This window comes from Lycium ferocissimum, chromosome 5 (assembly GCF_029784015.1).
Source record: "Lycium ferocissimum isolate CSIRO_LF1 chromosome 5, AGI_CSIRO_Lferr_CH_V1, whole genome shotgun sequence".
NCBI lineage: Eukaryota > Viridiplantae > Streptophyta > Magnoliopsida > Solanales > Solanaceae > Lycium > Lycium ferocissimum.
In genome coordinates, this window is record NC_081346.1 from 30,696,593 (window position 1) to 30,710,198 (window position 13,606).

General features: G+C 33.3%; 1 protein-coding gene and 1 long non-coding RNA gene across 5 annotated transcripts; both read left to right on the forward strand.

The window, feature by feature from the left end:
• The first annotated feature begins 311 nt into the window (after window positions 1-311).
• On the forward strand, window positions 312-9,072 carry LOC132058359 (uncharacterized). 3 transcript variants are annotated; one of them, XR_009415264.1, is made up of 5 exons: window positions 312-480; window positions 5,500-5,597; window positions 6,571-6,680; window positions 7,549-7,631; window positions 7,744-9,072. It is a non-coding gene; the product is annotated as an uncharacterized LOC132058359 (long non-coding RNA). The 3 variants fall into 3 exon arrangements; XR_009415265.1 differs by lacking the exon at window positions 5,500-5,597 and having other exon boundaries at window positions 315-480; XR_009415263.1 differs by lacking the exon at window positions 312-480 and having other exon boundaries at window positions 5,421-5,597.
• Window positions 9,073-10,972: 1,900 nt separating this feature from the next.
• Window positions 10,973-11,882, forward strand: LOC132056685 (14 kDa proline-rich protein DC2.15-like). 2 transcript variants are annotated; one of them, XM_059448981.1, is made up of 2 exons: window positions 10,973-11,367; window positions 11,436-11,882. In XM_059448981.1, exons 1-2 carry the CDS (start codon window positions 11,125-11,127, stop codon window positions 11,616-11,618), a joined length of 426 nt encoding a protein of 141 aa, XP_059304964.1. In that variant the 5' UTR covers window positions 10,973-11,124; the 3' UTR covers window positions 11,619-11,882. The 2 variants fall into 2 exon arrangements, with proteins under 2 accessions (XP_059304964.1, XP_059304963.1); XM_059448980.1 differs by having other exon boundaries at window positions 11,021-11,882.
• Window positions 11,883-13,606: the final 1,724 nt, after the last annotated feature.

Below are 13,606 nucleotides of genomic sequence, written 5' to 3' on the forward strand. Positions count from 1 at the left end.
AACAGTTACATTATCTATACACTGATGGTATAATGGGCTACATCGGCTGTAAATTAGATGCTTGGGTAGTATAGCTATACAGAACATATATATTATGTATACACCGATCATACCGTAGTGGGATAGAATGATATAAATGGGTAGAAACTTATCTAAAGTGTGAAATTTGTATATATGAGTTATTTCCCCTTAAATTTAACTTACATATTTTAAACTTTTCTAGTTGACTTAGTGGGCTAAATTCTAATTTCATAGAATGTTACATTAAACCCGAAATATTTCTATATATTAGAAAAACTTAAGTTTCGACATGTCTATTTACATGTCAATAAAATTCAATCCGAGGGCAGTTTAGTCATTCTAGCTTATGTCACTTACCTGTCTTTTATATTCGTTGCCACGTTTGCCCGTCATACCTATCTTCTCGATGTTTCTTCTTGGAGTTCTCAGTTCTACTCATGGATCAGCTCTTCATAGCAGGTATTTCTGGAATTCTCTTTGCTCTCTAATGTGTTTTCACTGAAAAAAATTTTCTTCTCGCTTTCTTACTCTATCTAAATCATTATGGCTTGCTCTATTTTCAGGTTAAATTTCAAGTGTTTTGTCAAATCTAATAAATGGGTTATTTATGGTAATCGATGTTGTTGAGTATGGATAATGGTTGTTTGTGTCTCTTTTTTTTGTTAATTCCTACGAGCTAAATAAATTTATTTGATTTTACCCAAATCATATTTCAATTGAGAGCACACAGTCAATTGGTTGCTTTCTTTTCTTTTTATTTTCTCAGTTGCATGTCTATAATTAATTTGTTTGCTGCTGAAATTTTGATCTTTCTCAAACTTTTTTTGTTGTGCCCGTCTAATATTGCTGCTTTCTTTGCTTCTTTTAAGTTTGGCTTTGCGATATGGTTCTTGTTTGTTCTGCGATATGGTGCTTGTTTGTTCCCGCGTCTGGTTTTTCATCGTTTCGGACTCGATAAGTGCTGCTTTTCTATTCGTTTCTATTTTCTCCCTTAGCTTTTAGCTTGGACATTAATGGAACTCTCCTGTAATCAATTTATTTAGACTATATTTTATATAACTTGCCTTTTACGTGTATTGATCAGTAGAAATTGTGCCATGTATCTTCGATGTTGTTCTTATTATATTCTTTCTCATATTTGGATTGGACTAACTACAATTGTCTAAAAAATTAATGATTTATTTAACTATAGGAATTTTCTTAATGTGATTATAGATGTGACTTTGCTTATGATATTATTAATGTAGTATCTGGATAGATGTACATAGATAAATGTACATGGTTAGTGCATATTAAGATTATTTTCATAAGAGAGACAAAAATATTACCACTTTATTGTTTTCAAAAGATATTTGTCATTTTTTTTTTTTTTGGCAACTAACTGTCATCTTTTTCCTTCAAAGGCCATCTTGATTATTTTATCTAAGCGATCAGGGAGCAACAACCACTCTTTCTTAGTTATTCATATGATTTAAGGAGATGAATTCCAATGAAGAAGAACTTTTAAATTTCTACAAATTTTATTTACGGGGTCAAAAGTACATATATCGGTTCTTATGAGCTTCTCCATTAAACATATGTGGTGATTGATTATTTTGATGCTTATTTTTTTTTTTTTTTTTTGGGTTTTATATTACCATCTAGATCACTTGATAGAACAGTATTGTTGGGATGTCTTACAAATTACCATATGTAGATTTCTTTCATAAAAGAAAATACCAGATGCAGATTTCTTTGATGAGGTAAAATTTGACAGCACCTTGTTTCATTTCTTAAGATGTACACCTACTTATGGATTGAGGCAAGCTTTTAAGTTGAAAGAAAAACATATCTCGATTTGATCCTTATGTTCTTTTTATTTTGGCGGCCCTTCCCGTTTCTGACTGATATGTTTCAAGGAACAACTAAAGTTTCCACACTTGAGGGGAATTTTTTTTTTTTCACCAAAAAATCTGATGATGATGATGATGTTTAAAATGCATTTCAATAGTATTTGAAAATACTAAAAATTCATTCAAAATGGTTTAGTCATATCTAAGCCAAAAGTGTCACTTTTTCAAACAAAAGTCAGATTTTTAGGTCATAACATTGTAAAAGGAAAAATTATTCCTATTAATAGAAGCATAGAATTTGCTCCTAAATTTCCTGATACTATCACTGATAAAACTCAACTTCAAAGATTTCTTGGAAGTTTAAATTATATTTCACCGTTTTATAAAGGTTTGGCCCAAGACACATCTATTTTATATGATAGATTGAAAAAGATTCCAAAACCTTGGACTGATGCTCATACGCAAGCAGTTCAAAACATCAAGAGGAAAGTTAATAATCTTCCTTGTCTTACTTTAGCTAATCCTAATTGGCAAAAAATTATTGAAACCGATGCCTTTGATATAGGCTATGGAGGAATACTTAAACAGCTTTCTCCAAATGATAAACAAGAATATTTAGTCTAGTTTTATTCTGACAAATGGAATAATAGTCAGAAGAACTATGCTACTGTAGCAAAAGAAATTCTTGCTATAGTTAAATGTGTTCTTAAATTTCAAGGTGATTTATATAATCAAAAGTTTTTGATAAAAACTGACTGCCAAGCAGCTAAATTTATGTTTAATAAAGATTGCAAACATGATGTTTCTAAACAAATGGTTGCCAGATGGAAAGCTCTTTTAGCACCATTTGATTTTGAAATTCATTATAAAAAAGGAATTGATAATAATTTCCCTGATTTTCTCACTAGAGAATATTTAAGTTCATAATCACATTTTCTCATTTGCGGGATGAGACCCGCATGACACCTCCCTACAATAGAGGAAGGGGAAGAGGACAAAAAGGAACGGGCGGAGAGAGCACCGTTCTTGCCCAAATGGGTAACAAAAGGCTAATAGCCGACAATATTGCGAAAACTTCGGTAATATCCAAGCAAATCACTTATGCGAGTATCTTGCTTTCGCCAGAAGCGCGGTTTAAAAAAGGGATAATATGTTTCCATCATATTCCAAAGGTTTCGTAATTGATGATAATGAGACACCGATTCATATGAAGAAAATGTTCATCGAGAGTTAATAATTCTCCTTGAAAATGATGATCTCCAATGGAAGGATGAATCTTGGCAAATAATGCAAAGGTATTTTGATACAGCGTCATACGCTACTCCGACTTATAAATATCGGATGAATTATGAAGTGATCCTTTCATATACGGGGTCAGCTGAAATCCAAAGATTTTTATCCTGATAATAACAAAAAAGTTTATAGCTTTTCAAAAATTATTATAAAAAAGATATTTTCTCCAAATGAATAGGGAATAAGTCCATTAAAGGATAGAGATTATATCCACCCTCAACAAAAGGTCCCAGTTAAATTTAATTATTGGGATTATGTTGACAGCTTTAATTAAGCTTTTTTATATGAGAATCCTAAAAGGAAACAGTCATGGTTTATAAAAATTTGTGTCAATATTTATAAACAGGGCATTCCAAATTGGTTTTATCAATGGTGGATCCATTGTGGTCCAACAGTAAAATTCTTACCAGAACCCTTTAAGAGTTTATATACTGAATGAGTTGATGTTTCTCCAAAAATTATAGATTTGAAAATAATATTACTTTCTCTGAAGAGATTTCTAATGTGTATTTCTTCATTGAATTTTCTATTCCATGGATTATGAAATGGTCAGTTGAGGTGGGTTATACCCCGCAAAATATGCCTTGCTTAAACAGAATCTTTTATACAAAATTTTGGAAAAAATTGGTTAAAAAATCAAAAGATGGAGCTATTCCAGGACAAGATTTGATAAATCAAATCAAAACCACCATTGCACATTATAAGGACTCAATTAATTCCAGACAAAAGGAGATTCCTAGCCCTTTTGAGCACATTGCTAAAAAAATTCAGATGAAGAAAGGAGCAATTCCCCCAGAACAACTTATAGCTACATACGTGGAAGAATTTAAATCTAATTTAATGCAGGATCTTAATATGGAAGCTATTTCTGATACATCAATGGCATATGTTGGTCATACCACTGATAATGATGATGGAAAGAAGAAGACTATAATAAGCCCTTGCGTAGAATCTTAAAGTCTTGCTCAATACCGGCGACTTTGCACAATTTGCGGCCCAATTCCTTGGCCGTACGGAAGAATCTTCCACCAACAAAAGACAAGGGCAAGACACCAATAAAATAATTGGACCCGCCACTAGGCGGCTACTTTTATAAAGTAGGAATCTGCTTTTATAAAGCAGCTTTAATTATTAAAGTTGTAATAATTATGTTTTTACTTTCGGCTACTTTTGGCCGCTTTTGCTTTTTACTTTACTTTTACTTTTTATCTCGCCATAATGTTGTCGGCCATTTGCTTTTTGAATTTGTTGTTTAGCATTCATGATCCGTTATATAAGGATCATTTTCCTAAGTTTATAGAGAAGTCTGGGATCCCCCAAGTACGAGCTCTCTCCCACTCTCTCCTTGTAAAAATCTTCTTATAAATAAAAAGCTTGTTCATATAAACTTCTTCTCTGCTGAGCACAACCTTCATTCTTAAGGTATAATTTTTATTTTTCTTTTAGTTTCTTTATTTATAATTCAGTTCATGTTTAGCCTTATAGGCTAAATACTCCGTTGAATTACGTTACACTAGACTACTGAGATCATGGCAATAATGCTTTAATACATTATGATCAAAGCCAAAACATGATGTTCAAGGTTAGGTAGAGGCTGACCCAAGCGGACTATTCATAATCAGGCGGTGGTCCTGTTGCTAGCCCGCTTAGCCGAGGATGGCGTTTTAGGGCATTTGTTGGACTTGTTATGGTAGGAACAACCCCAACGCAGGGTCGATAACCTAGTAAAACTGTTGTTACCTAGATGACATCATGTGGCTGCGCACGATCCTGTCGTTTTATGGTATCAGAGCCATAGTGTTCTATTAGTAATAGGTGATGTAATTCAACGATTTCATATCATGAATTTTATAAATCGAAAAAGAACTGTTAAAAACAGTAAAAAAGAGGAATATGATACTCCTCAAGAACTTGATCTCCTTAATAAATGGACGATTCCTAAAATAGAACCCAGATTAATAGATCAAATGGGAACTTTTGAGAAATTAGGTCTCAAGCAAGTAGTTAAAACTACTGAAGAAACTATGATTGTAGATAATGATCATGCTACTTTTAGACTCTTATCTGACAAAGGATCTGGCCCCTTATAGGGCATTTGTTGGACTTGTTCTGGTAGGAACAACCCCAACGCCAGGGTCGGTAACCTAGTAAAACTGTTGTTACCTAGATGGCATCATGTGGCGGCGCACGATCCTATCGTAAGAACAACAACAACAACAACAACAACCACCAACACTGACCATTCAAAATCAACCTCAGTTCAACTAATACTGCTTTTATAGAATTGTAGCTTGAGTAAATTGTGTTTATTGCTATGAACACATGCTTTATTTTTAAGAATGACTTAATGCAGGGTACAAAATGTTGTAGTGCCGGTGATCAGTTATTAAGAGGAGGATGGTTATACTTATTTCGGAAGTTTATGACAACCTTGATGTTTCAAATTTGCAGGTAAAGTAATGTATCATTTTTAAAAGTTATTTCAAACAATTTTTGCCTTAATCGCATAGGATCAATTTTGGACTATGAGACACAAATTCAGAAATGAACAAAAAAAAAAAGGAACAAATATTGAAGGTTGCATGTAAATACCGAATGTTCTAATTTACATCCTATTGTGCTATCTTCCTCTCTTGGTGAAACTCCCGTCCACTATAGTATTCTTCCGATGTGGAAAACAAACGAGAAAATATCTACTTTGGCACTCCTTAATTTCATTTTCTTTTAGTTAATTGGTGTTTACATGCTTTCTAAAGGTACTCAAAAACTTCTCCTCATGTTGTAAGTTTTGGAATGACAAAGGTTGACTATTAAACTGATGTCTACGGCTCCTGCAAATGATGAATTTGTGATGCATTTGCAGATGCAAACATTTCTACATTTTTGGTTATTATGTCTATAAGTTGGAATATGATTCTACGGGATAATGTAATCCTTTGTTTCTACATGTTCATGTAAAAAAAAATCTGATCATGAATAATTGTTCCCATTTTTACAATATCTGATCCGTGCTGAGCACCGGCCATCACTCATCTAATCCCCCAATTGTTAATATTGGAAACAAAGTTGAAATAGTGAATTGATGTATTTCTGAAATATGTTGCGTTTCCTAGATTGAAGTAGTAGTTAAAAGATGGTGAGATCACAAAATGCATCCTTGTATCCAGTTTCAGAAGCTTCAAACATTTCACAACACTTTATAGTTAAGCTGTCTCTGCTCACAGAAAAAGAATCTCTGCCCGATATACACAGATAAATATGGGCCAGCTTGATCTTTTAACCTGTACCTTTGGAACGGTATGATTTCTGACTGTATTTTTAGAACAATTGACTTGAAACCATATTATTATTTTTATAGTATGTCAGAGGGGGCCTAGGTTATCAGTATCATTTGAATTTAAATTTATGCTATTTGCATTTCCAGGTGCGGAATAATATATTATAGGAGAGTTTCAAAGCAATGTATAGTTGCAGCCCGTTCCCGAGCTTCAAGAGGTCAAACTGGTTCAGCAGAAAATCATCCATGAGAAACAGGTAACATTGCGTAGTTGCATAAAGTGGTGCATCAGCTCTTACGACTCAACCTGCAACTTAGCTGTACTTTGTAGATGTTTCATTTTTTTCAATATTCTAATTATTATAGAAGTAATCCTACTTGATGATAAAAATTTCAACAATAAGAAAAAAGTATGACTTAGCTGCGTGGGTCTATCCAATCTGTGTAGCCCCCATTAGTTTATATGCTCCTTATAGAGTATATGCTTATAGTGTCATAATTTTCTTCTTCCCTGTTGGAACAAGATGATCTAATTGCAGTGCAACAACAATTATATTCTACAACGAAAGATATTAGCCAGGCTTAAAATCAGGTGAGTGAAGTCGCCAACATATATAGGACTCTTTATTCCGGGAACTCTTCTCTTTGTGATCATCTTTCATGGATGCAATAACTATTCCTCTTAAAACTGAAAGGTCTTACCTAGGCATCACGGATGTTAAGACAGTCACGTGATACTACTCTTAAATGGATGGAAAGGATGTGCCAGTAGAGCATTTTGAGAATAAGGAGTTGAAAAGATGAACAATACTTGAATTTACATCTATATAAATGATCTTATTTTCTAAGATCATGAATACTGAGATTGGAGAATGTTATCATAGAAAAGCTAATGGCCTCACTGCTATTTGATATTTTTTAGTTCTTCCCCTTAGTTTACATATTCATCGGGTTTCACGGATTTTATAAATATTTTATAGCCCCTGATATTCACCTTTGGCTTACATTTTATAAATATTTTATAGCCCTTTAATATCAATTTTTGGCTTACTGCTTAATTTTATTTTTATATTTGGAGACTATTTTGCATCTTTCCAGCTAGAAAGATTAACACTCTTCCTACAGGCAGAGAATTGTAGATTTCCTCGGAAGGTGAGATATTCTGTGGATGAAGCAAATGCTAATAACTGAGGTGATCCAACATCCAAGTATGTGCAATAAATATAACATGTTACACATTTGAATTTTTTATGTCATGGTGCAAGTACCAAGCTTCAGACTTGCGATTTAGTAATAAGTTCTCAAATTGGACATTCGTAGAAACGCATCTTCTGAGGAGGAAGGAGCTTGGAGGCAAGGAATGGTAATATTCAATGAAGCTGCTAGAAGGCAGGTTTATGAAAGATGACATGACAATTCATATCATGTATCCTTTCTAAGGAACAATAATCTGCCGCATGAAGGAACTAGACCAAGTGAGATACGCCGTGACATAAAACCGAGCAATAAAGTACCTAATACCAAGGACACTCATCCAGACTTGTAAAATAGCAATAATCATACATTAGTTGTTAGATAAAAGGCAATTCGAATATTTTTACCTATTGACGTTTATAGTTGTGGTGCTATTTAATTAGTATCTAGCCATTAACAAGCATCAAGGTTTTAGTATTTGAAATTTCATGTTGGAACAACCAACTTTCACAATCTTGGGCCCGTGCTGGCACAGGCATTTACTGCCTAGTATTATAGAGTTTGTCTTAGTTTAAAAATTATACGACTAATCTCAAATAGCCATAAATAGTGGAAAGTCATATAAACAAATATAGTGATTCAGAAAATAACAACGTGAGCATCAAATAAGAAAAAGAAATATCCGCATCAACCTAAAATACAATTAACAACCAAAATTAAATAAAAAATAAAAAATGCTAATGATGGGGGAGAAATAGGAGGGACCAATTAGAACAGTGTTAAATCCCATGAAATTTATATTGTGATACTTCATATAATTCATAGCGCTTATTGGTAAAAATAAACATAAGAGGAAGTAAAGAAGTGAAGTCTACTAATGGGCATGATAATTAGCCTAATATTGGAACCGAATATTTATAGTTACAGCAAAAGGTAAATAACAAAGGTGGCAGTATTTACTATTTTCTACTAAAAATCAGTAATGACTGTATCATAGTCAAAATTTTCATGACGAAAGATATCCATTTTCATAATAGTAACTCTGAAAATATGTATAATAAGAGGTACAACTATAAAATTAGCGAACATAATAGAAGAAAAATGAAAAAAATGTACGTGGTATAATATTTTTAGATTGGTTGTGCATGGTATAGATAGTGTCAAACAAAAACAGTATTCTTTATGGAAAAAGATTCCAGTTGAAAATGATTTGATAGAGTGACGAATTGCTTAATTGATTTCATAGTCCACTTTTATAAGGTGAAAGAAAGAAGAAGAAAAGATCGATACATGAATATGTAATAATTGTTGGAAGTTAGAAGGAATAAGTATTGAATGTAGGTTTTTAAAATCCAAAGGTTGAGATAGTAATTAACATGTACATCGCACTAAAGTACCGGATGATGATGACAACAATACTTAGGATTTGGATAGGTTGCAGTAAGTGGTACAAAATTAATTTATTAGTCACTGGGGAGAAAAATTAACTTTTTGGTAAAAGAATATTATTGGAATAGTGTAATTAAAATATTACTATTTAATTCAATTTAATTAAAATATTACTATTTAATTCAATTTTAATTTAATGTAGGGCAAAATGAGAACTAACTTTGAAGGTAGGAGCTTCCTACTTTCAGTATTAATATGAATAAACAGGAAGTTATCCTTTTTGTTCGTAACATTAAAAAAAAAAAAAATCTCGATCATTTGTATTCGATAGAAATAGATGTTGGGATAGCTCATGGCAAAATCACTAAGTTGAATAAGACAATAGCGCACCCACTTATCAATTTTTTTTTTTTTTTTTTTTTGGGTTATTTACTCCTTTAAATCTTGAACGCCCTTGATAAAATTTCTAGTTCCGCCACTGCGCAAAGGGACAATAATCTAACAGATCGAGTAATGCCAAAAATAAAGATCGATCAAAGGATTCCTTTCATACTAATCCAAAGCACGTTAACTAAGTACATTTGTTTATATCTCCTTCTCATAAGCGGAAATTGTCATTTATCTAGTTTGCAAAAGACATTTGAGGTAGTTTATAAAACAAGGCCATGGGAAATAACTTACCCGCATATTCAATGTGTACATTAAATGATTAAAGAAAAACATAGTCTAGCATATAAACTTCTGAGGAATTTAATATTCAGAGAATTTGTAATGATTAATTAGCTTAAAAATTTACCACATTTCATTAGTATTAAGCTATTAGCCTCTTAATTCCACTCACTTGACATGAGCACTGAACATAATTGGAGGATCTTAGATCAAACAGAGGTTTCAATAGTAATTCATCTATTTACACCACTTGCATATCTTCTGATTTTAGACAATCATCGAACACCGCTTGCATATCTTCTGACTTTAGATAATCATCGAACTTCTAGACTCAAGCAAGAAAAAATTGCACACCCGTATTCTCTGACTTTAGAATATCTTAAACTTCAAACTCTCAAGCAAAAAAACAATAAAGAAGACAATAACGTGTAGATATCATCTATTTTGATATGACAACCAAACTAATCTACTTCACATGACCTGCAGGAGCAATTAACTTAATTAGGATAACGCAACAACCATTTCCCGTGATTCGAAGTCTCCTAATTGTATTTCAAAGTTTTATCCTAAATAATAATTGATACCTGCTTATTTCCTAGTGCTTTATATTCCATGTTAAAGAAAATAATTAGTAGAGACCACAATAATTGAACCTAATATTATCTCCTTTTTCATACTCAACTATTAAAAGAAATCGATATGAAAACAAGTAATGTTTGATGGCAATGGCTGAGGCTTTATATTGAGTCTCAAGTATAGTAATTAATATTTGATGTCCACGAGTATCCATGTAGATAATATTGAGAACAAAGATGAGCTCGTTTTTGTTCCATTTTATATGTCTTTTCCATTTGATAATAAAGTAACATCAACCAGTCATAATTGGAGTACAATATCTCGATTAGTTTGTCTTGACATGCAGTTATGTTCAAATTTTGAGTTCTCAGATAAACGCCCATGTTACGAGAACTATGTATTATACATGCTCAAGGCGTGGGAAGTTTTTAAAGAATAACTCAATTTCGAACATTCTGTAGAAATGCCTTTGATCACGGGAATTTCTAATACTAGCTTAGTGGTAGCTAAAAGCAATTCAATTTTTCCCAATAGCTATAAAGCTAGCTAGCACGCATAGCTGTAATCAGCTTCAAGCTAAGCTAGCTACTAAGTAATTTAATCTCGGTCAAATCAAATCACGGCGATGCTTTTTTAACATTTTCATCACCACGCAAATCATGCACTACCAATATTCAAGGAGTATATATAGGCTAATAATAGTACATGTTTTGGTTACTAATTTCGTATGATTTATAATTTTTTATGTGCAAAAATCAGCCTCGTTACAAGTATAAATACCCATCGTTACTAGCACAATTCAACCATCATCTTCCGAGTTAAAACACCTTTTCTCATTCCTACTCACTACATAAATTAGCTCTTATTGTTGATATGGCTTCCAAAAATCAGGCCTCCATTACCCTTTTCTTATCATTGAATCTCCTCTTGTTTGCTCTTGTAACTGGAACCAATAATTGTAGCACTTGCGGAAATGGTGGTGGCTCTGGAAACGGTGGTGGCTCGGGCAACGGTGGTGGTTCGGGCAACGGCGGTGGCTCGGGCAATGGTGGTGGTGGTTCGGGCAATGGTGGTGGTGGACAAGGAAGGTGTCCAAGAGATGCTTTGAAACTTGGGGTATGTGCTAATTTACTTAATTTGGTGAATGTAGTGGTGGGGTCTCCTCCAACTTTGCCATGCTGCAGTTTAATTGCAGGGCTAGCAGATCTAGAGGCGGCAGTTTGCTTGTGCACTGCCATAAGAGCAAATGTGCTGGGAATAAATTTGAATGTGCCACTGTCACTCAGCCTAGTTCTCAACGACTGTGGAAGGAATCCTCCTACTGGTTTCACTTGTTGATCAGTAACTTCTATCTGCTAAGTGACTGATATCTACTTAGTAGCTTCTATCGAATTTCTATCTTGTTAGTTTGATCATAATATGCTTGCCAATGGCTAGCTAGGCGTCAATTAATTTGAATTTGTGTTTTTGGAAATTTTGTTGTGTTTAGAATAAGTGAGCTTTGCATGTGCTGCTTCATCACTTGAGTTTACATAGTTCGGTCATGTGGTCAACAGTCTTTAAGTGTGTCCGTTTTTGGACGTGTATCCTCTAGAAACGTGTCCACTCAATGAATCGAATGTTTTTTCTTCCCTTTGCCGTCAGCAGAAATTGATATTATTTTAAGAAAATTAAAATATTCAATTCGATTTATTCTTTTGCAGCTGCTACTAGTTATTACTTCGTTTGTCCCATTTTACCTTAATAGAATATCCGTCAGAACTCAATGGATTATATCAGTCAAATGTATCATACTCTCTTCATCCCAAATTAGTTGTCATGTTTCACTTATCCAAAGTTAACTTGACTAATCCTTTAAACTAAATATGATTATATCAACTCAATATTTTAAAAATATAATCAAGACATTCACAAACTATACAAAAAGTACAAAAGGTTACAATTGTCTCATATCACTATGATTAAATTAAAAAAAAATTATAACATTAGTCAAAGTTAACATAATTTGACTGTGGAAATGGGAAAAAGGCAAAATTATTTGCGATGGAGGGAGTATTCCTGCGATCCCCTCTTACATGTTTTTATTTTCTATAGATATCATATGGGTAGGGAGCATTTATATTCGCCGCAATCAAGTCACTATCATCATGATATAAAACAAATTAAAGGGACACTACAAACAACTCAATTTTATTTTATTTTTTTAAAATGAATTATGCCCATCCGGGCTTTTATTAATTATGCAGAAAATCAACAGGTTCAAAAAAACCAAACCCAAATCGGGTCAGGCCCAAAAAAAAAAAAAACATAAATTAAAAAACATCAAAAACTAATAATATTTGCCCAACTTTCCTAAATGAAACCCTAAAACTTCGGGTTCTTCTCTTTATCTTCAGCCGTAATTTTCTTCGATCTTCACCTCCGGTGGTGTGAAAAAGATGAAGAGACCACATGATGTTGCTTTGATTGTTAAATTATGATTTACTCCTCCATGTGTGAAGTTGTTCTTCCTTTCTCATCTCACCATCTTCAGGTAAAGCTTCAGTCTTCTTAAATTTCTTCATTTTTCCTTGTTTCTGACTCGATTGAACCTTTTTAACCTTGTTCTTGTTCTGCATGTACCAATTTTGTGTTCGATTTGTGTTGAATCGATCCTTTCTTGAGCTCTTTCGCTGACATTTGTAGCTCGATGCGTGTTTGAATGGACCTGCTTGGTACTCGTTCGACGTTTGCGCCTTCTTCTTCCTTTGTAAGTTCTACTTCTTCCATGATTTGTGTTCCATTACTGCAACTGGTTCCTTTTATATGTTGTGCTTGTTGATCACTTTCGCCTTCTCTTTGTAGTTTGGACTTGCATAGATTTGATATTTGTCTATTTGAATGAGCACCAATTGATGCTAATACCACAAATAAAACATCTATCCAATCAATTTGGTCTGAACTATTGCTGAGAATTTGATTATAAATGCTCCCTCTATGATGTTCCTGATTTTTGTTGACAATTCCTCTGCTTGAAAGAATGTATGATCCTTTTCCATGCTCATTGTTGTGTTTGTGTTGTTGTTGTCGTCTCTTGAGTACTCTAGTTGTTAGCAATCTGAGCTTACAATTGCTTGTCACTGTATGTTCTGGATATTGTAGTTTAGAAACACAGCAAAAAACAAACAAAGTTAGTAAAAAATACCACCAAGTTATCCTCCGTATGGATTTGAACTTGATGATAAGACTTTCTCCCCTTGCCGTTTCTCCAGCTTTCCAACATATCAACCTTTATTTCATCAACTTTCTCCATTATTTTGTAGTCCTTATCCTCAAGTAAGGAATATGAGTCTTATCCTACGAGAATATTTCTACA

Excerpts from the sequence above, each read along its gene's own strand:
- LOC132056685 (XM_059448980.1), top strand. The coding sequence starts at position 11,125 with ATGGCTTCCAAAAATCAGGCCTCCATTACCCTTTTCTTATCATTGAAT.